Below are 25,251 nucleotides of genomic sequence, written 5' to 3'. Positions count from 1 at the left end.
TCTGTTTGAGCTCTGTTCAATTCAAATGGGTGCTGTTGGCATTTTTATTCAGTGTAATGAAGAGTAAATGTTTTTGGATGTATACGTATTCTGAAGTTGCAACGCGAGTTTTGAAATCAGCTTTGCAAGAATTGACATTGAGAAGTTAATTGCTCTTTAAATTGTTCTGTTTTGCTGGCAATTACTGGACTACATGACAGTATAATTGGGTCATTCAGAACTATTAAAGCTTAGCTGAATTTCTGAGCCAATACTTACTGGTTGACAATATGGACTTACATTTATTTGTCTATAATTAATACACTATAGTTCTTGATGCTGTCATCTCTTTATGCCTGATGTCACCACAATGGCTTTTAAAAATCTGGCAATATCAGCTCTATTTACTGAAACGTGTTGGTTTGGCACCATTCAAGTGCCACAGGTGACTCTGGGTGTGCTTGTGAAGGTAAGAACAGGTACGTCATGAAAAATCTATTGCAGATGCAGGTCTTTCTCAGAACGGATGAAGACTTGTCTCCAGTCCCTGAGCTCCTAGCACAGGAACTGCAGCTCGTCCTTTTTGTTTAAAATTTCCCAGAGAAGGAGACGTACAGCTGAGAAGTCACAAGTACTCAGCAAATGCTGAGACTGAGTTCTTAAATTGCAGTGTGTTTCTCACTGACATTACTGTGGTACTCGTTAGGACTGCAGCAGACACCACTTGATGGCAGAAGCTCTTACCTAAAAAGCTCGGTGTAGGCACACTCAAGGAAAAAGGAAACAATACAATGTGAGGGTATCTTGCCTCCAGCTTCTTTGTGGCATAGAACTTAGACTTTAGCTGTGAAGATTAAGCTGACCAAACTGAATTGTAACCTTATGGGAGCAACCAAATAAATCCTTGGCAAGATGGATTGGAATAACCAGAGTACTTCACTGTTGCTTTTCAAAGTCAAGTTGCCAAATCTAAGAAAGATGTCTTAAAATAACTAGGTGTGCAAAAGTAGCAGTGTTTATGTGGTAGTCTTTCAGCACGAGCTATCTGAGGTGACAGATGCACTGAACTGACTGGCTTTAAGAACCACACTTGGATGTTCTTCTGCCTGCCTCGTCTGCTGTTCTTACTGTTATTTTTAGGGACGTGACAAATGATGATGGTTTGTCCCTCTCATGGAAGGCAGACACTGCTGAGACTCTGTCTGACTCCTCAGACAGAAGGCCCAGTATTTCAATAAACAGGGGAGCTGCTTTTCCAAATAACTAAACTGGAGGTTGGGAGGGTAGATGTGAAAATCTAGCACATGTTTTGAGCTGCTTTATGGTGATTACTACCATTTCGAAGCTGTGCTTTATGCTCATAGCTTCCCAGCTTACTGAGGGATGCAGGTTCTTGCTTTCATACTAGGTCAGGTGAAAGCAACGGATCAATAAGAAATGCCTCTGGTTTGTTAGGGATGCCATTTCCTTGCACTTGGATTTTGAATAGCATGGATGAATTGACACAGCAATCAACAGGGCTCTGAGGTACATTGTGCCCTCAGTACCTGAGGAAATCTCAGCCTAGCTATTGGGGTAATTTCATCCACAGACAACATGCAGTCCTCTAATTAAGCCATGCATGAACTTAACCACACATAGAGCTTTGAGTTTTCACGACAACCTTCCCATTCTACTTGAATGAGAGCTGTGGAGGACTTAAGAGTCACTTACCATTACAATAAATCTGAGTTTCCTTGAGATATTTTAGAAAAAAAGCTCGGTTCTATAGACATCTGTCAGACATTCTCTTCCTGAATTCTTGTCTCTTTGTATTAACGAGGAGGGGGGGATCTCTAGCAGTGCTGAACTTCTCCCAGCTCAAAGTTTGCATTAGAACACACAGTATTTTGGGTACTTAAATGCCTGTTCAGTAAGAATAATAAGGGACGGCTGCTTTATGGAAGTTCTTACTGACAGCTTGCAACGCAGCGCTGCCTCTCTCCCTTCCCCACACCGTTATTAACACGGAGCTGTGTGACAACATGCAGGGGGACCAAACGCAGCCCGTCGGCACCCAGCTCCCTGCCGGGCAGCCTGGCTTTAACCTCTCAGCCTCCTAAGGGAGGCACTGCTCCCAGTTTCGGGCCCAGGAGGTCTGGGTCGCTCTCAGCCAAAGCTCGGCCTTCAGGCACGCAGCCTCGTCACCCGTCAGCTCGCGAGGAATCGCTCGCATCCGCTCTTGCATCATTTTTGGCCCCGGTTCGGCGCACAGTGACGAGGTCATTCACCAGCACAGGAGGCAGGGAGGAGCTGGATTGTGGCTGCGATGAACGGCCGGTGCCGAAAGCAGGGCCGCGTGTGACGGCGAGCGTGGGCGATTCCGCACCCCGCGCTCATGTGGGCCTGAGGGCTAAAAATAAGCCGGCGTTTCTAGCTGGAAGTTTGCCTTGAGCTCCCGAGGATTTTCCCTCGGTTACTTCGGACCCGAAGGACGGACGCACCGCGATCTTCCCGCGGGGCTCCGCGCTGTACCGCCGCGCACGGCGCCGTCACCCGCTCGCAGCGCGCGGCTGCGGGACAACGCGCGTCACCGCGGGCGAGGCGGCTTCTCGTGGGAAGCGCCGAAAGGAACCGAGCGCCGGGAGCCCGGGCCGCGCTGCTGGCCGCCCTCCTTCCTCCGGCTGGCGGCCGCTGCCGGCAGGGGGCGCGCGCTCCTCTGAGGAAAGCGGCGACGCGCGCGTAGCGCGGTGACGTCACGAGGGCGGTGCCCCCGCGGGGGCGGGGGGAGGGGAGGGCCGTCGCTCATCCGGGTCCCGCGGCGGAGGCGGGGGGCGGGGCCCGGCCTCACGTGACGTTGCGTGGCGGCGCGACCGCCATCTTGTGTTGTTGGGGCCGAGCGGTCGCTGTGGCTGTGAGGGACTCTCCGTCCGAGAGCGCAGGTAACGCCGTCTCGCCGGCTCCCTGCCCTCGCCGCCCCTTCGGCCGCCTCCCCGCCGACACGCTCTCGCCGCCGCCGCGCTCTCCGTCCCCCGGAGCGGCTCCGGGCTCCCGCGGCCCCGCGCACTGGCCTGCCCGGCGGTTCCCGTCCGCCGCGGTCTGGGGGTGCCGCAGCCCCGCGGCCTACAGGGCAGAGGAGCTCTCGGGCCCGGCCCGGCGGCGGGAGCGCGCCCGCCCGGCGTCCCCCGCTCCCCTTGCGTTGTGCTGTCGCTGAGCTCGGCCCGGCTTTCGCCGGGGTGCGGGCCTCGCCTTCTCCGTGCGGCTGCCCGGCGGCGACAGGCTGTCAGGCGGCGGCGGGGCGCTCACGGCTCCTCACGGCCCCTCGCGGCCCTCGGGGTCGGCGGCCGCGCCTCCCGTCACGCCGACCTGCGTGGGTTTCCTCCTCCCCGCCCGGCCGTTGGGCCTGCCCGCACGCAGGTGCACGCTGAGCGCAGCCTCTGCCCCGCTCGGAGCACGCCCGGCAATGTCAGGTGCTGCGGGCTGAGGAAGGAAGGAAGGAAGGAAGGAGCTCGTGGAGCGCTGAGCCTCTCCGGCCCGCAGGCGCAGGGTGTTGGAAGCAGCCATGACCAGCAAGCAGGCCTTTGCAGCCCCACGAGAGCACTGATCACGATCGTGTACGTTTGGTATTGATCTAAGACGAGTCGTTGCAGTGTCAACAAAGGAACTCTGTGTAATCCCACTTTGAAGTGGGACAAGTTGCAGGATAACGGGAGGCACTGCCAAGTTGTACATGTGGAATAAAATGTATGTTTTTCCCTGTAACCTTCAGCACAACATTTTCTTCTTGCTGCTGCAGTGCTTTACCTCTTACTGTGGTTTTTTTTTTTTTTTTTTTTTTTTGTGGGCTCGTTTTCTTGGTGGGAGGGTAACAAACTTCTGAATTCTGTTTATATTCTCTCTAACTCCTTGCCCGTCATTCTGTTTTCTTGCTTCAGGAGCTGACTTTGGCAAGTTCCTGGAAAGTACGTGTTATTTTTCTTTTCCCCATTTTTCCCATAAATCTGCTGGTTGCTCTTGTTTTTAGGAACCTTTGTAATAAGCACAAACTCACTTGCTCTTTTCTGAATAGAACATTTAATAAATTCACAGTGTGGTATTTTGGAACCATTATAAGCAAAATTGGTTGTTGTAGTCACCAACAAATGTGGTGTTCTGCTATTTTTAAGCTCTGTTATGAGGTGGTGGCTGCAGTAGATAAGTTCTTCAGTATTAATGAGACTTTGGTATTCCTGCAATTCACTGGGTTAGGCACTCTTTGGACAGTTAGCTGATGTTGGAGTGAAAATGTGTGTCCTGATCAGTCCTGGGGGAGCCAGCAGAAATGCTGGAGTGTCTGCTGTCACTCCCCCTTCATCCATCAGGCTCGTATAGAAATAAGTTCTGTAAGGTTAGTGTGAAAGGTCACACGTGTTGCTGTTAATTCCTCACCAGGCGTGATTAGACAATGTTTAATGGTCAACTGTATCAAAAAGTAGGTTTGCACGTGGAGGTTCAATGTCAGCTCATTCTGAGACTTTGATAGCCCCTTTCAACATCTCACAATATTGTGGATGCTTTCTTATTGCCTTCAAGAGCTGCTTATCATCTCCCACTACCTGGTGACGTGAGGGTGATTGATCATGGTGTTTATTTTGGGACCTTTTCTGAATGTTTTCTTGAGTGTGCTTTGAAATAAGAGCTTTGAACTAAAATGAAAAGTTGCCACTTGCAGTGATACATGGTACTAGGCAGTAATGATAGCACAGCAACTTGAATTCTTGTAGGTTCTTTTTCATTATTGTTTTTGATCATTTGAGGACTGTGAAGAATCCTCAGGTACTCTTAGTATTTTTTTTTTCTTGCTGTTCTTAAGGAGACAGTAAGAAAAATGTGGTCTTTATATTGACGTAGGTGAAAATTGTTTGTAAGCAGCGAGTTGAGGTTTTTACAGCTTAATTTGTCAGACTGTTTACTACTTGATTGGTGAGAAGATCTTGACCCTCAAAGGTGAGGGAGCAAGAAAGGCTGCTGTAAGGAATTCAGGCTAATCACTATTGCATTTCTTCTGCTTTTGCTGTCCATTAAGGCCAGTTGTCTAAATGGAGCTCTGTTGTGTACTTGAGGTTCCTAAACCTGAATGTAAATAAAATGCACTTCTAAGATCTATAGCTACTTGATTTCCAAACGAGCCAGGTGTCAGTCATGTCACTGGGGTAGCCACGCAGACTGGCTGGGGAGGTTGTTTGCTTCTGTGTGCTTGTGCTGAAGGACCTTTGTAATTATTTAAGCGTGCAGGGAAAACATTAGTGCATAGTAATTCATGAAGATGAGCCAGGCACCTGAGTCATGATCTTTTCCTTCCCCTTTTCTCCCTCTTCTAAAGTGGTTCAGGCCTCCAGCTCTTTAGATTTTTTTTGTTAGAAATAAGAATATGAAATTTCTTTCTGCCTACTTTTGTCTGTTTGTAAGTTCAAGTAACTGCCAAATGTATCTTCGTTCTTTCACTGGAGGTCTTGAAAATTTGGTCCTGGTGCTTGTTAAAGTGTGAAGTCAAGTCTTCTGGCAGTCAGTATATCCTAGCATGCTTTTCTCAGCATTGCTCAAAGAAGGGTGGAAATGAACTGTTTTAAATTCATGATTAGAGATAGAATCACAGGACTGCAGGGATTGGAAGGGATGCCTTGATGACTGAGATGGCTCAGTCCCAGCCCCTGCTAAAGCAGCTTCCCTGTGGTATGGCACACAGGTGGGTGTGTGGGCAGGTCTTGAATCTCCTGAGATCTCCATCACTCTGTGGGCAGGCTGTGCCAGTGCTCTGCAGGTAGGAGGGGGCTGACCAGCAAGATTTCAATTTACAAACATAAAAACACAGACCTGATCTGCTTCCTTCTTTCTATGTAGGTTGCTAGAGATCCCCTGATGTTTCAGTAAGGAAAATCCCTTTTCTTCTTATTGAGGGAGTCTTTGTATTTAAAGGGGCTTTTTGTGCATTTTCCTCATTAATTGATTTTAATTAATTGAGTGGCGTTTAGAAACACTTGTGTGAAATGGGGGGGATGGTGTTTGAGAACAAAGTCGGTTACCAGTGTAGCTTAGCATGTCCTGCAGGCAAGTCCTGAACATTCTTTGGTTGTGGAAATGGTCTGCATTGGAAACTGTCAGAACAGAAAACCCAGCAAGTTTGTTCAGGATGTGCTGAACTTGTGGATGGAGCTAAGAAGCATGAAGTGCTTGAAATTATAAGGTCTGCACCACATTGGCCCTCTTGTGGTTGGTTGGTGGTTTTGTGTGTGTGTTTGTATTTATACATGCACATATAAAAGCATGTTGTTTGTTGTAGTGATGTTTAGTAACATTACTTTTTCACCTTCCACCCAGGTGGTGGTGGAGGGCTGTAGAAGGCAAGTCTAACATACAAACTAGCTTACGTGTAATGATGGGAGGATAAACCAGCTGGAAAAGTACTTAGGTTAAACAGCTGTTAGTATAGCTATAGTATAACTATAATGTAGTTAGTAGGCACAGTACCTTGTGCTCTGTTACTGCATCTTTGATCATTTTCATTCTGTACAGAAATACTTCCCCTCCATCCTGTCACTGACAGTGATTTCACTTTGTTATGTTGATGGCCTTTAATGTTAAAGGTGTGTGATGGGGCAACTCAGAGGCTGCAATTTCACACATACAGGTTAGATTGGATAAGATCTGGAGGTTTGTGGTCTGTATGTGATGGTGTGTCAGTTCAGATTGCAAGAAACAGAAGGAAACCTTGTACAGATTACATCGGAGGGGGTTTTGTGATGATGAGTAGTTGAACTTACACCACCTCAGATGTCAGTAATGTATCAGGGAGTCGGTGTGGCTGGCAAGTAATTGATTTGATCAGCTGTGATTTGTGATCCACATATGGTAGTGCTGCAGGATGGCTTGGGTTGGAGGAGGCGGCCCTTTGGTGGCTGTGTGCCCCAGCTCCCTGCTCAAACACCATTGGTGCCAGGCAGAGGGCTGTGCATAGTGTGTGATAGAAAGTGAGACTGCATGTGGTCATCATGTATAATAAGGTTTTAAAGTCTAGGTAACTCGTCTTTATTTAATAAATTAGGGGACTTTTTCAGCTGTCCTTGAAGAGGAAGATTTGTGAGTTGTAACAAATGTTGGAATCATCTGTATATGTGCTTTTCTCTTCCTATGATATACTGGATTTTAACAGTGCTTAAGTGGCATTGGGATAACATTGCAGGTTAGTGTAAAGATACAGTTCTTAGACATTCACTTCTTTCAATCTTCAGTAGTGTGGGCATAAAGAGAGGAAAATGGATCATCTGTTACACTCATGTAATTCACGTGCAGTAATGTAATATATACACCATATACTATATATTTACTATATAATGTAGTAAAAATAAAAAACCCTACACTCTGCACATGCTAATTCTTTCTGCCAAGAGGTTTGATTTGATACTTTCTTACGGTTGAATATTTTTTTCTCAAGTACAGGACATGTCTGAACTGCATGCATAGGAAACCTTGAGGAGACAGGGAGGAAACATTTCTACAGAGCCCAAAGAAGCTGCTTATATAAACAATATAAAAAGAAAACCACAACAGCCCAGGTCTGTTAATTCAGTGAATGTAGTCAGAAACTTTTTTCCTGCCATTCTGAATGCACACATGGGCTGTACAGTGTGTGACAAGCATGACAGAAAGGCTGCAGTGACTTCTTGGTTGCACTCCTGCAGTCCGGCAGCTGGGGGTGAAGCGCTTGTCCAGAAGCAGGTAGACAGACTGAGCATCCTGATTTGTAACAGTTTGTGGAATGAAACAAGCTAAATCATATTTACCTAGCAGAATTTTTTCTATGTACAAGGTAGAGACAGATGTGAAAGTGATTTTTCGGCTGGAAAACAGAGTGCTGGCAGGGTTTTGGGACAGGATTTGGAATGAGAAATGGTTTGCGTTCCAGCCAGTGGCAGGGCCAAGGGTGTGGTTCTCTGACTCCGCTTGGAGCTGAATCACTGCTCTCTGAAGCCCTGACACAAAGGTGGAGGTCGTCCTGCCTGCTGACTGGCAAACTTGGGACAGCTTCTGTGTCTTTTGTGTTCAGGTGAAGCAAACGGTGGTCACTCTCTACTCCTAACTGCAAGGTTCAGATTAAGAGGTAGGAAAGGAAAACATCTGTAAAAGTGGAATTTAATGTTCCTTGGTTTAATTTTGTTAGACGTGCACATCTCCTTAGTCTTTTGTCATCTATCTTGATGTAGCTGTAGTGCCTGCTTCTTGCATTTGTTATTGGCTGTGGTGCTGCATGTTGCAGTCTGCAGTGCTCCATGAAAGCTGAGAATGGACTGAGTGAGCAGAAGGTACTCAGGTGCTCCTACTGCATGGGAATGCTGTGGGCAACGTTTGGCCAGAGATCATTGCTGAGAGGCAGGGATGCCATTGCAGTGATTTGGGACAGTAAGCTTATGAGTTGAGATCCCTAAATGCAGCTTTTATAGAGGCACAGTTCTGGGAGAAATTGATGGATTAGATGCAATTCCTTAAAGAAAAACTTCCTCTTGGAGTGTGGGTAGATAGGATTTGAAAAATTCACTGCCTTTATCAGCATAAAGACTTGGTAAATCAGAAGGGACTGCTGTGACTCGTCTGGCATCTTGTGTAGTGTGAGTAATATATTTGCTGATGATGTTCTAGCTTAAGCAGAAAATTACCTTTTAGAAAATCATCCAGTGTTGACCTGGAAACAGACTCTATTGCTTATCTCTGAATTTCTCACTTCAGTCATTTATCTGGATAATCTCGGGTCTTCTGTCTTTCTTACTTGCATGATCGTTCACTGTCTGAGCAAGGTATTTCTTAAATTTTTCTTGAAACTCAATAAGTAGAACTTTGTTTTTCTTTTTCTCCTTTGTAGGGCATATCTGCCATGTTTTATCTGTTTCTGAGCGCCCTCTGATTTATCAGCCTTCTTGCCTTACTGAGAGCAGAACTGAAAACACTATTCCTACAGCAGGCAAATACAAAGTGAATTTAATCTGTGTTGTTTTTTATTCAGTGTTAGGTGTTCAGCTCAGCGTTGTTGTGTTCCCTTCCAGCTGCTTGTTGTTACAAACCTGAGGTTGGTTTAAAGGCTGTGTTTTCCCACAATGGCCTTGCATCTGTTGTGTATCGCTTACATTTTCTGCTTGTGAGTCTTTTGATGGGATGCTTGGGCCTGTTAAATGCAACCTGCTATACTGGGCAGAGCAATTGAATAATTCATAATGGTTTTATTGATGATGTGTCATTTGCATTACCATACCTATTTTTGTAAGCCTTAGGTTTTAGAAGTGATGTAAGCCCATGTTAGAAATTCTACAGAAGTTGAGGATAGCCTCTTATATTTGTACTCTCTGTATTTTGAGGATAATTTGTGTTCTGGGATCAATTTTAAATTCTTTTATGAGAGAAGGCTTAAAAGCACAAAGAAAAACGGAACACTGTAGGTCATGGTGATTTGAGACCTAAGAGGCATTGGGAATGACTTGGTCTTTTTTAGCCGCCTTCTTAATTGAAATGTCCTGGAGATGCTAGAATTTATTTACCTACTGGAGCAATGAAATATCTGCTCTTAAAGTATGTTTTGTTTGAATGTCTTCCATAAATCCATGTTGGTTGGCCTTAATTTTGTCAGTGTCCTTTGATCAGTGTTGCCTGCTTTAGCTGATGATTAATATCAGATTGATAGCGTTGCACCTGAGTCATCCTGCTCACTGCTGTGCTGAAACTGATAGAAACTAGTGAAAATCAGTTCTGATGCTAAGTGAATCTGTGTGGTTTTGAATTAATGGCAGTGAAATCAGCTGTAGTATCTGTTGGCTGAATGCTTTCTTACTGATTGCTGAAGGTGAATTTGGATCATCTTGATGCGATGTAGCTGCCGCATAATGGAGCTCCGTTGTGAAATTCCTGTCCCAGCTTTAAGGAAAACCTAATTCCTTGCTCTTAAATCCAATTGCATTAGACTTTCACTGTGTTCTTTGCCTCTCCGATTCTTTTTAAGTCAGTTTCTCAGTGAAAATAGGACCTCCACTGGCAGAACTACCTTGGAAGGAAAGGATGCTTTACTCAAACATCTCAGACAGCTGCTGATGTCAGAATTAGGTGGGGATGGGCAGGAAGGATGTTGTCTATTTTTTGCCAACTTAATGAAAACAAAAAATAAGCAAGCAAAGGTGTAAATTGCAATGAAGTCTGGATCTTGTTTAATTATTCTAATCATAGCAAAGATTGGGTGGGGAGACCTAAGTGCAGTCATTGCTTAGTCTCTGTGTGGAATGCTAACAGTTGGTCTGTACCTGAACCAGCCAAGCATTTTGGTGAGACAGACTGCTGTGTGGTACAAAGGGACAGAGCTCTGTCATGGGAATGTGGGAGTTTAGCATAGGCTGCAAATCTTAACTCAGGTACCTCAGGGCCATGACTGAGCAGAGGGTTGTTAGTTAGGGTAGGATGGTCAGGTTGTGGTTGGACTGGATGATCTTTAAGGTCTTTTCCAACCTGAGCAATTCTGTGATTCTACACCCATGAGTAATGGACAAGCCTTAATGGCAGTTGTACATAAAATCTTGAGGTTGTGTGAGGTCTGGAAAATGCGGCTGTTCAAATACTTAAGAACTTGAGTCCCAACCTTTTGTCAGGATAGCTATTAGATACCTGTGCATTTTGACAGGATAGATGTTGGGGCAAACTTGTGCCACAGTATCTCTAAAACTGCCTTAGGCTTTTTCCAACTAAAATCTCATCTTAGGCATTTCAACATGCATGTCCATCACAGGATCAAGTTCCAGCTTGTCTGAAGCAGGTACTTCTGTAAGCTTCAGTACGTTTGTGAGATCCCTAATAGAAATCATGAAAAATAATGTAAAAATTGACAGGCTCGCTTAAATATCGTACCTACAGCAAAGCAATGAAATTAGTGTTGCTGATAGCAACTTGTCTGCCTATAATATTACCTGTTAATTGTGAGTGAAAGCCACTTAACGGCTTAATGTTATTGGATTACATTTTGTGTGTGCTCAGTGGCTGAACTTCTGACTTCCAAAGTACTAAGCTGCTGACAAATTAGGGTATTTTTTCCCTGCCCAGAGCATGGGCTGCAGGTGGGTTGATGGGACGTCTCTTTGCTGTGCTGCTAGTGGGTCTGTGGCTGCAGTGCTGCCCCAAGGAAACAGGGTCTCAGTCCCAGTTTGTGTAGCAATTCTGGTTGATGGCATTTTTCCCAAAACTGCTGTGGCAAACTGCAGCTGTTCATAGGGTTGCAGTGGCATCTTGGTCAGGGATTGATCTAAGAGTTTCAGAGAAGAGGTTCCTCTTTGAAAGAGTGCTGGGAAGTTTCAGGTAGTGTTGCCCAGGCAGTGGTATTTAATCACAACGTGGCCTCGCATTCTTGCTTGAAGCTCCCTGTGTGCTCTTGCTGTTTGTGGCTATGCAGATTCCTCAATCAGTAGCCATTAATTGGGAGAAAAGCTTCATTTGCAAAACTACTGCAGTTCAAGAAGGAGCTGTACTCTCATCAAATTACATCAGGGAGGAAGTGTGGTCGGTTTGTGTTCATTTTTGTGATTTGTCATCCTTGATGAGTAAGGAGGCAGCATAAGTTTCTTTTTTAAAGACCAAAATTAACATTTTAATTATTAATATTGAAGTTTGGAGTCTAAGAAAGTTACCTAGATAATAAAGACCTGATAAATTCATGCCTTTTCCTTGGGCAAAATAATGAAAAGGGAATGAATGATCAGGTCATAACTTTTCATTGCTCACCCTTTCTTGCTCCATCCTGACTCCTCCATCTCAGTGTCAGTGCCACGTGCTGTCCCTACTTGCCTTTCCAGTTAGTAGGGCTACTTGTTAACCTGCTGACTGTGTGCACTGCCTGCTAGCAGCTCCTCTCCAGGCTGCTTTTCCTCTGCCCCTTCCTCCCAAATCATTGCCTGTTTCTGTAGTGTCCCATTTTCAGCAGTTTTCTTTTAGCACTGTTATGCCTGCAATATCTTTGTCCGTGTCTGACTTATCTCTGGATAGCATTATCTATTAGTGTACGTTCACATCTTACACTTACTACTGTCATTCTGATGGGGTTTGCTCTGGACTTTTCTTGTCCAGCTACAGTTTCATCTGCTTACAGGGGTCTTGCTTTCAATTCAAAACTAATGCAGTCCTAACTTGTTGGGAGAAGGTAATCTCATTGAATGCATCTGAGAAGGGCTTCCCAAATAAGTGTTGTGGTCAAAATGGGGGAGCAAGGCCAATTTGTAGCACAGTGGGGTGAGACTAGCAGGCTTTGAGGAGTCTGGTACAGAGAGATGGAACAGGGACCTCAGTTTTTGGGAAGGCTGAAGAGGGATTGAGGCCAGGGGGAGTCTGTAACTTGTAATCTACCCCCTTAACCATTTTTTATTGCTGTCTCCTTTCGTGCTCTTCAGCTGCATTTTCATAGCATTTTGACATTCAGGGCCAGCCTTTCTTTTATTACTGATACTGCTCTAGCTTCAGTTAGCTGGAAGCTAATGATCTCAGCTTCTCTGCTGGTCCACGTGGGTTATCTATCTCAAGGCTTGTTTCCAGAACTCCGCGGCCTCCAGCAGAAGGATTTCAGACCTTGCAGGAAGGAAAGGGACAGAAAGAATGCAGCAGTGCTGCTTGGAATCATTAGAGCTCTTCCAACCCGTGCACAGTAGTTAGCTGGAGTGGTCCCAAGGTATTTTTCACATACATGGCAATTGTACATCTCCGTGAGGCACCTACCTTCAACATTATAGCTTGTTTTGTAGAACTGATGAGTGGATTTGCCTTCAGTATTCTCCTGAGCTGTTGTTGTTTAAAAAAAAAAAAAAGGGCATCTCAAATCATCTCAGATAAGGCCTGTGAGACTACCTGGATACTTGGATTTTAATCTGTGTTACATTCTGGTCTGTGTAGTGGTAATAATCTCATTTTATTGTATAGCTTTACTGGGAAAATAAAAACATTGATTTGTACATAAATTGTATTGAAAGGATGGACAAAATTAATGTATGTAGTAAGGATACGTGAGCCAAATGTTGCCTGGTAGGTTTGTAATATATGTATATGTCCGAAAGATCTGGATGAGGTTTGTCCAAGCAGTTTTAGCATTTCTTGACATTTTGTAACTTTCAGACTACTATTTTTTTGGCCTTCAGTATAGTTATATCGGTAGCATATGCATTTAAAAATGCTTACTTTGTTTTTTTTTCTCTTCTTCAGTAGCTAATGCCCTTTTCCTGCTTTTATCTGCCCATCTTTTTTTAATTTTCCATCATCTTTTCATGCAAAGTAAAGACAAACTTACCAAGCTCCTTATTTAATCCTTAGGTCTATTAAGGAACAGAGTTCTGATACAGCCAAGCTCCCTCCCTCCCATCTGTCTTTATGGTTCTTGAAGTCTAATCAACCAGTTTCTGTAGGTAATGCTTCCAATCCTTTTTTGTTATTGTGGGGAGGGACTTTGGCTACAGTTTGCTTGATGTTGAACTTGAAACAAAAACTTCCTCTTCATATTTGTGTTTGTCCTTGCTGGAAGGGAAGAGAAGCTGTTATTTTCTTACTGTAAAAGTCATTTCTCTAGAGCTGGGCTGGACTTGCTTCTCACAGAACTTGGTATCTTTCCCTTGGTCTCATTCCTGCCTGCCCAGCGTGCCATTGTCTGCCCTTGTTATGTAGGAACTTTGACCTGACCTTCACTAGTGCCTGCAGTAACTCGGCTAATAGGGAGCAATGAGAGTAAGCAATGTTTTAAGTTGTGCTTTTTTTTTTATTTGCTTAATAAAGCTGAGAACGAGAGAAATCCTAGCATCTCCTTGCAGATTTAGGAGAATGTCACAGCATTGGCTGTACCCATTTGTAAGGAAGCTTATTTTTTAAGAGTGAGCACTGGAAATAGCTTGAATACTCTGACACTTGACTGGCAAGTCTTTCTTGCTGTATATCTAGTGATTGTTTCTAAATCTTATTATGGTCAGGAAGCTCCAATTCTATTAATTAAGCATTACTGTTCTCAGAGGAGAGGATTATGCGTCAAATTCTCCATGTTTGGCTGCTTTGTGGTAATCACTGATTTGCCAAGAGGCTGCTTGTGCAAACAGTGTCCTCAGACACTACTGATCCAGTGTCCTGTTGGAGCTGCTAAGAGGCATTTGGACCAGAGGATGCTATAGAAGCAACTGCATCAATGCTAGGAAATTATTCTGTGTTAGAGAGCTGAAATGGATACCGTAAAAATAATAATAATAAAAAATCCAGTAGTCATTTTCTTCTGTTCTTTGCATGCCCAGATGTGCTTTTGTTTGGAAGGAGACTTCTGGAGGACTGTATCAATCTAGCTGTTCTCATGGTAACACTTCTTATTTTTCAGGTTCAAGCTTTTTTAAAAAAGAATAGAACAAGAAACAATGGCAGCAGAAACCCAGACACTGAACTTTGGGCCTGAATGGTGAGTTGTTTGTCATTTTAAAAAAAAAAAAACATTGTCGTCTGTTGGAATGAAAGTAGGTTCTAATACTGAGTGGCCTATCATGCTGTTGAAGTTCCTTACTGCTTTGCTGCAGTTTCTGACCAGTGACTGAAAGCTGTGTTATAAAGCTAGCCTTCATTTTTCTTTAAAATGGTACAACCTATGAAATGTTGCATGTGACAGTAGTGCATACCATTCACACTGCTACCAAGTACTGAGAGAGGAATAATGTTTGTGATCTCAGAGAAATACGCAAAGTGTGGTAGACAGCTTTCCTTGTTCTTCCCATGTGCTACGTACTAATAAGGAAATTCCTACCCTGTCCTTAATGGAATCAACTCTGTACCTAAGCTAGCTTTCTTTTCCCAGTATGAATATACATGAAACAAGTGTGCCTTGTGATCTCATCACTTCCTGCATTTCCATAAGGAAAAGTGCAATAGGTAGTCAGCTGCTGCCTGAAAGGGAAATGAATCTGTGGCATTGTGTAATTGTACTGATGTCTGTCTGGCACGCGTTGTCCTGGCCCAAGGCTGACTGCACAAGTGTGATTATTTTTCAGTATTTGCTCCAGTTTTTAAAATAATTATTGGCTGACATTGCAAACAAGACTTCAGCTGGTATGGTTTCTGAAGAGTAATGGGATCCTTAAATGTATAAATGAGTGTGGAATGATCACAGGAAATACAACTGCTGCATAGCACATGGTTGGACTATTACTGGAATATTGCATTCACGCTAACTGGCACATTATATACATAATTTAAAGAAGTTGTGGGGTATTAAAGAAAGATGTGATTGCCCCAAAAGCAATGAGAAACTCAGTCTATTTAGTTAGATTAAAAGAATGCTAAAAATGACTTTATCTATAAATATACCCCCCTAGGCAGATATCTTATGCTGAAGTGCTCTGAAGTGTAGCAGACAGACATTCCATCTTCATTGATGGAAGAAAGCCACGGCTATATGGGGAAAAAAGAAGGGGGGTGGGGATGGAGAGAGAACTCATTTAAAAACAAACCCCAAATGTTATTTTGCATGTAATTTAGGAATAATGGAATAAAACTCTTTAACATTAATTATTATTTTGTACTGCAGTATACTCCAGTGTGTCCCCTATGGTATTGTATCACTTAATAGTGACACTCTGGGTCATGTTTAATCTGGATTGGCATTGGAGGTTACACAGCCATTTAATCCTCTGATTAATGCCCCTCCAGACATTTTTCATTTGGATGTGGTGTGTAAAGAAATTGCCACTGGGTGGCACCAAACTAAAAAAAGAAACAACAGTTTTGTGTTGTTTTTTTTTCACCCAGAGGGTGGTGAGGCACTGGAACAGGTTGCCCAAGGAGCTGTGGATGCCCCATCCCTGCAGGCATTCAGGGCCAGGCTGGATGTGGCTCTGGGCAGCCTGGTCTGCTGGTTGGTGACCTGCACATAGCAAGGGGTTGGAACTGGATGAGCATTGTGGGCCTTTGCAACCCAGGCCATTCTGTGACTTAAAAATTATATTTTCCTTTCTGTGCAGTTATATATAAAATAACCACAAAACATGCTTCATTGCTTAGGTGGAAAGCAAGTGTTGGGTCAGTATGTTAGTTCAGCCTGCCTGCCTTTCAGAGGATTTTGAAACTGCTGAAGATAGTTTCTAGTGTTATACTTGAAGTGCAGTTCAAAGGAGACTGCAGAGAATGGTCTGCTGCTTTTGTTTTGACTTGCATCCTTTGTGAAATGTTCCTCAAATTGGAAAGTGTGGGGTGGTTGGCTAGCTGAGGAAATGACTGGGCAGAATGAGACATTATATCCAATCCGTTGATTAATTAGTCTCATTCTGCCCAGTCATACATCCAGTCATTGATGGATTGGGTATAATGTTGTATAACAATCAGATTCTGTCTACGAGAAGTTGAGTGGCTTGCCTGTCTAAGATAGGACAAATTCAATAGTGATTATACATGGTATTGTAAGTCAGCTTGTGGCTTGAAATGTGTCTGAAAGGTTGGCTGTTCTGTACAGCTTGTGTACAGAAATACTAAAATGTGGCATGCATGATGAAAAATGACATTTATTTTAATTCCTGCAAAAGGAAACTGGAGCGTTGGTTTTCAGAGACTTCAATGACAGGAAGAAACTTCACTGTAAAATCTGTTCTCCTTTATTGTTTGTTAAACTTTGTTAAATGTTTCACCCTTTTTCCTTAGAGTAGATTAATATTGCATGGTAAGAATTTTGACTTTGACCAAGAAAACACCTGTTCTCAATCTTATTTATGGAAGACAGATAATATAATTGGATTTTGTTTACGTGGTGTAAGTAGTTCAGGGGTGTAGCTACTTCACTATGTAGTTAATATCGAGTTCTTCAGGGGACTGAAGTGCTCATGGAGGTGTCTGTGTGCATATGAATACGTGCTTTGTTTTCTTCTTGTGGCTGCCAGAAAAATGAGGAAAGTTATTTCATTCTTCTTGAAGCGCCAAGTTTGTGTTTTGCAGCTAGACTGTGTAAATGTCTTTGCTTTACTTTTAGGACTGGATTTATTTTGTGTCCAACTTCTAAATGTGAAGAGAGGTACAGCAGAGAGGAAGATGCGTTCTCCTGAAATCAGCTTCCTCTGCCTTTTTTTTTTTCTAGGCTGCGAGCTTTGTCCAGTGGCGGGAGTGTGACATCCCCTCCTCTGTCTCCAGCTTTGCCAAAGTACAAACTAGCAGACTATCGCTATGGGAGAGAAGAAATGTTGGCACTTTTTGTAAAGGATAATAAGGTAAGCAGGAAGAGGAAGAAAGCCTGATGTGTGTACAATCTTGTGATTAGAGATAGGTATTTGTATTATATGGTTATGGACACAAATTCATATCCCTTGGCAGAGAACTGAAGAGGTCTATGTGCTCATTTGATTCCGCTTCTAATGCATTAATTGTTCTTTTTTTCCTCTGAAGGGGAGAGTCCTGTACTCCTTTGGTCAAAACATCCCACTTAAATTGTCTTAATCAAATCTATTGCAGCAAGTGACTGAGGATTAAAGTCCCTTTGCAACCAAGCAGATTTTCTTGCCTTAGTAGCATTTTATTTAATATAATTAAAACAATTCATTGATTCAACTTGAAATTCAGACAGTCAGTTGCAGTAACACACCACTTTAAAAAAAAAAAAAAAAAAGTGAGAGCTCCCTGTTTATTTTCACTTAAGACAGTTAAGTTTAGCAGGTAGCCAGCCCAGTCAGCAGTCCTTTTCTCTGGGAGTGAAGTCACAATACAGTCCAGCACATGTTATACAACAATGTGGGGGAAAAAAAAGAAAGTTAACTTTCATCTAGTTGAATTACAAGTGAAGAATATGATGGAGATATCATATTTCTGAGGGTATTTCGGGTAAAGGAGTCATTCCTGCTGTGTTTGTAAACATGGGATAAATGAAGATTAGTGTATTGTTGCAGCAGACACAGTAACTTGAGAGTCTGAATCCCTTCAGGATCCTTACCTGTGAGTCAGGGAGGGACAGTGAGAACTGCAGTTGCAGATTAGCTTTGTTAGTAGAGTTGTATGCACACCTCTTAGTGTGAATGTACTGGTGTTTTTATACGGTGCTGGGGGCCTTGCATTGCTTATACACAGATTCAAGGGCATTCAGTGTCCCAACTCCTGACACCACACAAAACCATCCAGAAATCAGATTGTGGCTGAGGGTGTTTTCCAGAGAAATGCTTCATCCTTGAGTGGAGTGGAGACAACACTCAAGGCCAGGTTGGATGGGGCCCTGGGCAGCCTGATATAGGGGATGGCAACCCTGCCCACAGCAGGGGTAATTGGGTGATCTTCAAGGTCCTTTCCAACCTAAGCCATTCTGTGACATTTCTTGAACTCCAGCAAGCCATGACCACTTCCATGTGGAGGCTGTTTTAGTGCCTGTTCACCCTCTCAGTGAAGAGCCTTTTCTGGAGATCCAACCTGTGCCTCCCCTATTGCAGCTCCATATGTTCCTTCAGGTTCTCATGGAGGGCACACTTCAACTGAAATTGTCAGACTTCTCCCTCTCTTCTGTTTTAAGCTAGATATTCTTGAAGCGGTGTTCTCTGTTGGCATCATCAGAACTCACTTGGCAGTAATTGTAGTTTGTCCACATGTTCAAGGACACATCTTTTGATGGACATGCCATTAAAAATTGTGTTCAAACTCATTTGTATTTTAAATCATGATTAGTGTTCATTGCTTAATTTTATTTTACTTTTTTCTTCTCTTTGCTGATCGTAAGTTGGAAATCTTCATTGTAAAATCAAATACAACCTCAGAAACAATGTATGTGAATTCTGCTAATATACTAAATAAAAATCCATGTACAGATTTGCACTGCACTTAGAAAAGAATTGTTTACCATTTGAAATTTCACCTTGTTCAGATTTGCATTGGACTTGCGTGCAATTTGGAACATTGGTGCATATGATGCTTTACATAGTTTGGTTGTGGGTGGTAAATGTGTCAGATATTTTGTCTAGAAGGCTTTTTTTTTTTCTGGAGAAGTATATTCTTAGTGGAGTTGCATCCACTCCAGTTATGTTATTGAAAGTACTGCTGTACTGGGTGGTGACAGTTAACAGGATAAAAAATGTTGTGTGAATTGATGCATGTTGCTTTATCACTGAACTGTAATTACCAGGGCATATCAAGTAATTGTCCATTTACTTTCATACAGATACCTTCAGACCTTCTGGATAAGGAGTTTCTGCCTATTTTACAAGAGGAGCCCCTGCCACCACTGGCACTTGTACCTTTTACAGAAGAAGAACAGGTTTGTATCCTTACAGAAAGATAGGATTCTTTAAAATAAAAATGAATGTGGGCTGTTATTAAGGCAAAAGGAAAATAAAGAGTATGCCTCTGTTAAAACCATAAAATGTGTTAAGACCCCACATCTGAAGTTGGTAGACTTAAGGCAAGGGGATTCTGAAAACATGCTAGAATTATATTTGTACTCATGGGTTATCTTAAGTTTGAACAGATACTTTCTGTATACTGCTCTGCTATCTACAGAACAATTTATTAAATCCAGGATCATCTTCTGAGTAGTATTTCATTTTTTTTTTTTTAAGTACACAACATTTTCAAGTAAGTGAAACTTTGCAATTTTGGGCCACCTTCTCTAAAGTATCTAAGTTCTGGAAACTAGCTTGTGGTCTTTGGAGAAGTGTTGAAGTCTTTTGCCTATTAAGAGTGCTAAAAGTTCCAAAGAAATGTGAACTACTTCATATGTAAGCAGCTGCTTGATTATTTTCTTGTTTGGTTTCAGTACTTATAAGTGAGAAGTGTAAGGGTGAGAATTGGTGGTCCACAAGATTCTATTTCAAGGTTTAGTGCTCTGAGTAGTTTGAAATTCCTTACTTTCAAGCTAGCTCATAGCGAGGGAAGTTGTCTGCCATGCTCTGTCTTAATGCCTCAGATTTCTGACTCTGAGCTTATTCTCTATGAATTTTCAGAACTTCTCAGTATGCAGTTACTCTCTGATATATTACTCCTTCACACTTTTCTTCACAATACCATGGCTTGTGGTGGTTGTTCTTTTCTAATAACAGAAATCCAATTTTGCTGATAAGAGTGTAGCTTGCTTCTTTAGCAGGAGTTGGGAAGTGATGATATTTAGGACTTTAGAGCATCCTCATTCTTTTACCCCATGCTGCCTTGTATTAATTTTTTTTCTTCCCATCATGTTTGTGTCCTGGGATTCTGACATATCCTCTTCATCTTTTCTGAAGTTCCTTCCTCTTCAGTGTTGGTTTATATTTTTTTTTTAGTATGCTGTCCTCTGACATAGTGTGCTAGTAGTTTAGCTGTTAATCAGCAGCCATATTTATGTTTTTGTAAATGCATTGTAGGCACTTCTTATCAGAGTTGTTGTCTTAAAAGGCAACTGAGATTGAGGATTTGCTTTTATGGGAAACCTTAGCCTGGCTTCCATTCTTCAGTTGAACCAGGAGGGATTTGGTCAGTGAGCCCAGGAATTGGTCAGCTGGGCACACAGTAGCACACCAGGATGCTGAACCTTGGTGTTAAATAAACTTTTGGACATATTTTTTGTTCTGATAAACAGTGGGGTCATTTAGATAGTGAACTACATGCCTTTTACAGTCAAAGGAGATGTTCATTCGTGCTAATTGTCATGATGTTATCCAGGAAGAATTATAGCAGTTTAAGGCTGTGTTGTTGATGTGCAGAGTAGTCTCTAGCACAGGTGAAGATGACAAGTGCTTCTGAGCCTGGTCCTATTGCAGTACTCCCTGAAAGAGTCTCTCTCTGGCTTTGTTGTAGGCCTCCTTTAGGTGGAGCTCTGTGGTAGCTCTCAGTGTTTCATCAGTCTTGACAGTTTCTGAGGAGTTGGCATGCATTGCCTCTGTTTTCTTCTGCCTATTCTCATGTTTAATTTTACAGTCATCTTCATGGTGTGCTTAACAGTGCTCTGCATTCTCCATAGAAGTGCTAATCTGTCTCTGAGAAGAGGTCCATATATCTATTTTAAATCTTTTTTTAATGCTTTCTGAGGATCCAGAGGATGCAAACTTATCTTTTTTCCTTAAGTGATTCTGGATTTTTTTCCCCTTTGTGACTGATTTGTTTGAGATGTGAAGCAAACTGTTACAAAGACAAGCAGAAATTCCTGATGTTTGTACTCCCATGATGTGATTAACATTGCTTGTCATTGAGAATGTGTGGTGTGTGTTCATAAGCGATCTTGAGGTGAATATGAATGGATTTGCTGATAGTCATGGTACAGGAAGACTCCTTCAAGTAAGAGTGATAATGAAGAGTTTAAAACAACTTGATTCTTCCTTCATAAATATTGAAGGCAATATAGCTTTATCAGAACTTGAAGGGCAGTGATTTTTAGAGTCCTGTAGAGGACAGAGTGAGCAGTACACAGACTTGACCACAGCTATGTTCAGTAAATGCTGAACCAGTCTAGCTATGGATTCACAGCAGCTCTTGATTGCAGCCTGGGAGTTGTGCTCCTGACAGCATTGTAGGTTGTGTATATAGTATGCCTAGGAAGAACTTGCATGACATTTCTCAAGTAGATTTAGGTATGGTAGCTAGAGGCAAAGATAAATCATGTCAGCGATATGAATTCAAGGTTGTATTTGTTTATGCCTATTAAATTTAACTGTAGTCAGATACTTGTGGCTGCAGTACCCTCTGTTAAGGATGTGCTTTTTATCCATTATGTAGAACACCATTTGTGATGAGGGTGGTGGGCTAACATAGAATTCAACTGATTGATCTTATAGTAAGTTTTAGTGCATGAGATTATAGATTTGTAGAAGATCTGTTTTCAAGGAACCTGCCTTTTTGAAAAGGGGTTTCTGCAGATTGCTTTTGCAGAGGTTTCCAAGGTCACCCCTGGCAGTACTGCAGCTTGATCCTTCTCCTTGTTCGTGTTTGGTTTAGGAAGGAATTCAGTTGTCTTAATCTGAAGATCTGCTTGTGGAGAAGGAATCTCGGGATCTTAGTAAATATCTTTTTTGGTGTGTGTGTATTTACAGTTGTGTTTCTATTTTTGTTTATTGGGGTAATTCTCCACTTACTAGGTAAGAATGAATTGAGACCCTTTTAGGGTGGCTTTGCACTACGGTGTGCAGCGTCAGGGATGGACACTGAGGTAGTGCAAAAAGCCTTCCTGCTGATCTGTACTTTTTTGACTTTGCTTCTTTTACCTTTTATGATCTTTCTATGTTGATTGTCATCATTAGCTGTGTTCTGAGCATTGTATCTTCACCACAGCAAGCCACACGCAGTTGAAGAAATGGGGAGAATTTGTTCAGTGTTTAGGCAGGCAAGTGAGTTAAACACTGATTTTTTTTTGAAGAAGTTTCATTCATCTTGTTGTAAATGGAGAAGATATCTAAAAGGAATCTCTTACACAGAACAGTGAATCTGATTAGCAGCTTAGTTTTTTAGTAATAAAATACTGGATGTGAACTAATGTGTGCTTTAGATGAGTAGAAACTTCCATAGCTGGAGCACTTGTCAGAACTCCTGGAGGTCTGACAGAAAGACAGAAGACTATCTGAAGCATCCATACTGATCTGTGTTCTTATTGGCATTCAGATTTTCAAATAATAAAGAAAAAAAGATGCTTATAGATACTGGTTGAATAAAATGAAATCAGTTCCTGTAAGACAGTTCATGGTAGAGATCGTAGGTAATGATTTTAAAATGACTCTAAAACAAAATTGGAATTCTTCATTTTTTGAAGAAATGAAAATCATTTGTAGAAGTGCCAGTTTAAGTAGTCTCTTGATCTGTGTTTTTGTCTTTTAATTAAAAAAAGAAGTGATGGTAGGACTTTTATTTCCTTATCTTCATTATCAGCTGTCAAGTGGAGTAGTTGACCAGCTGTTGTAGACTTTTCTGAATAGTGTTTCCTGTTCTCCTGTTTTGAGCATGGCTATTTTGTTTATCTGTTCCATATGCTTTGTAGGATGGATGTCTTCTAGTCAAACAAAGCCCACAGTTGGCATGTTTTGCTGGTAGTAACTTAATCTGCAGCATTGTAGAAAAGAGTTCATGAGTTTTAAAAACAAAATCAAACCAACAGTGGAAAAAAAAAAATTAACTGCTTAAAAAAAGCCCTCAGAAGTGTTCACAGCAGGAAAGGTAGTGATTTCCTTAGAGGCAAATTGAGGTGATTCATTGTGGCTTGATGTTGAAGTGATTGTTATCAGTTTTGAGCTAGGAAAATCAAATCACGTTTACTGGCAGTTTATCCTGCTGTTCTGCAGTGGATTTTAGGTGTGGATTTGCTACTGGACTTTTCTTGTGAGATCTACTTAGTTACCATTTATCTCTTGAAAGATTTCTTTCGTAGAAAGAACATTCCAAGTAATTAGATCTGATTTTGAAGTAGGCTAAAATTCCTTCATATTCCTGCTGGTTTTGATGTTAGCCATGTAGATTTCAAATCTAATTTCTTGTCTCCTTGTTCTTTGAAGACCTTCAAATGTGTAGTAATTGGAGTTCGTGGAAGCAATTTGCCTCTTTTGAGTTCTTTCAAGAAGCCATGGACAGCTGTTGAGTCCTCTGTATGTTACTTAAAGCTTGTATTTGGAAAGCATGTGAATTCAGGTTTGCTTGTTAATATTTCTTGATCTTGTTTTCTGGCACAAACAGGTTTTTTTCCAAACTATTTGTGCTCTGAAAATGGGGAAGGAGTTAGAGTTATCCATACTGTTGTGGTGGCTTTTTCTTCAGTCATTACTTATTCAAATTGTATCCATGTTCCTTGTCTTCCTGAAAAGGAGTATCACTTTCATTTCAGAGGCCTTTAACACTTGCAGTTTTCCCCTAATATTGTTACTACTATGATACATTTAGAGAAAAAAAGTAGTTATTTATTCAAAGGTAAATAGAAGCAGTGCACACAATTGTATTCAGATCTTGTTGCTCTTTGCATGTTATTGCTTTATAAGAAATGGGTTTAGAATTGCTCCTCATCAATGCTGTCGAATATCAATCACTTTTTGCAACCGAATGGCAGCGTTTAAAGCTGCTGGTGTTCTAATTAGCTGAATGATCTAATAAAGAAGTAGATGCTCACTTGGTACCTTCAGAGCATGGAAGTGTCAGGTAAGTAACCTTGGAGCAATAATATTGGTAAAGATGCTCTTATGGACCACTTCAGCTGTTAATGTTCCCAAGGGGTCCTTTTACTTGTCAGTGTTAGTCTGTTGTAGAGATTGGTGATAAACACAAAGAAAGCAGAACTGGTATTGGGCTGTATTTGTGAAATGGGAAGTGTTTGTAATCGAATCTCACCTTGCCTCTCTTCTTCTTGACAGAGAAATTTCTCCATGTCTGTAAACAGTGCCGCTGTCCTGCGGTTGACGGGACGTGGAGGAGGAACGGTGGTAGGGGCTCCTCGAGGTCGAAGTTCCTCCAGAGGTCGAGGTGAGCTGTCAGTGGGGTGTCCTGCAGTGCAGCTCATCCAGTTTAAAACTTCCAACTGATGTTAGACGAAGCTCAGTAGTAGTTTCTCCCGATGGGTTTATTTTCACTTAGGACGAGATCTTACAGGAAAGGCTTCAAAGAATGAAGGCTGGATTCTCAGTGATAGTTCTGTATGCTCTCCTAATGCATATCAGGTGCCTCTTTTGTATCTTTGGGCATGGAAAGCAAAAAGAAAGGTAGCTTCAGGTAGGGACAGGGAATTCATTCAGAACTGTTAAACATAACTTTAAGGGTATGAAACAGGTCTGTGGGGTGGGAGAAAAGAATCCATGAATCTAGTTAAAACATTAAGATTATAGGTGGCATTCAGTGTTCCAAAGAGTCATTTTTATCTGTTAATATGGCAAGAAGAAGCACAAGGAGATAGTGAAAGATTAAATTCAGTTTGTTTTGGGAAAAATTTTTAGTGCACTGCTACAGTTGGTATCTTGGCTTGGCTGATTTCGAGTATTTGTGAGTAAATGGAGAAAAGGCCTCAAGCACTGTCACTAGGTTCAAACCAATGTTAAATCCTGAACTCCTTTTAGTGGTTCCCTATCAGTATGTATGCTGATGTGAATGTGATGGGTTTTATCTAGAATACTGGAAGCTAATAGCTTAAAAATATCAAGAATAATTAGTTACTCTGTCTTTGTAGATGCTCGAATGAATGTTCTATTGTGTTCCTATCATTTAATTTTTTTACCAATTTTTAGAGGGTGAGATTTTCAGTGATGTCTTCAGACACTGCTTCCATATATAGTTGAAATGCCTGATGGGAGTTGTACTTAGACTTGATTAGTGCTCTCATTTATTTTTACTCCTTAATTG

General features: G+C 42.1%; 1 protein-coding gene across 13 annotated transcripts in view; it reads left to right on the top strand.

The window, feature by feature from the left end:
- The first annotated feature begins 2,773 nt into the window (after nucleotides 1-2,773).
- GIGYF2 (GRB10 interacting GYF protein 2) overlaps nucleotides 2,774-25,251 on the top strand; it is a 71,028-nt gene continuing 48,550 nt past the window's right edge. For 5 of the 13 annotated variants that reach the window (XM_090147013.1, XM_031604961.2, XM_090147014.1 and 2 more), the window contains exons 1-5: nucleotides 2,774-2,900; nucleotides 14,351-14,428; nucleotides 17,084-17,213; nucleotides 19,139-19,234; nucleotides 24,273-24,381. In XM_090147013.1, coding sequence (XP_090003139.1) covers nucleotides 14,388-14,428; nucleotides 17,084-17,213; nucleotides 19,139-19,234; nucleotides 24,273-24,381 — 376 coding nt within the window. In that variant the 5' untranslated portion in view covers nucleotides 2,774-2,900; nucleotides 14,351-14,387. Of the gene's footprint in view, nucleotides 2,901-3,156; nucleotides 3,573-3,893; nucleotides 3,921-13,311; nucleotides 13,404-14,350; nucleotides 14,429-17,083; nucleotides 17,214-19,138; nucleotides 19,235-24,272; nucleotides 24,382-25,251 lie in introns of those variants that run through there. The other 8 variants (XM_031604966.2, XM_090147010.1, XM_031604965.2 and 5 more) reach the window with 5 other exon arrangements.

Source organism: Phasianus colchicus, chromosome 10 (assembly GCF_987193195.1).
Source record: "Phasianus colchicus chromosome 10, bPhaCol1.hap1.1, whole genome shotgun sequence".
In the NCBI taxonomy this organism is placed as follows: Eukaryota; Metazoa; Chordata; class Aves; order Galliformes; family Phasianidae; genus Phasianus; species Phasianus colchicus.
Note: the sequence above shows the minus strand (reverse complement) of the source record. Positions and strands in the feature narration are given on the sequence as shown.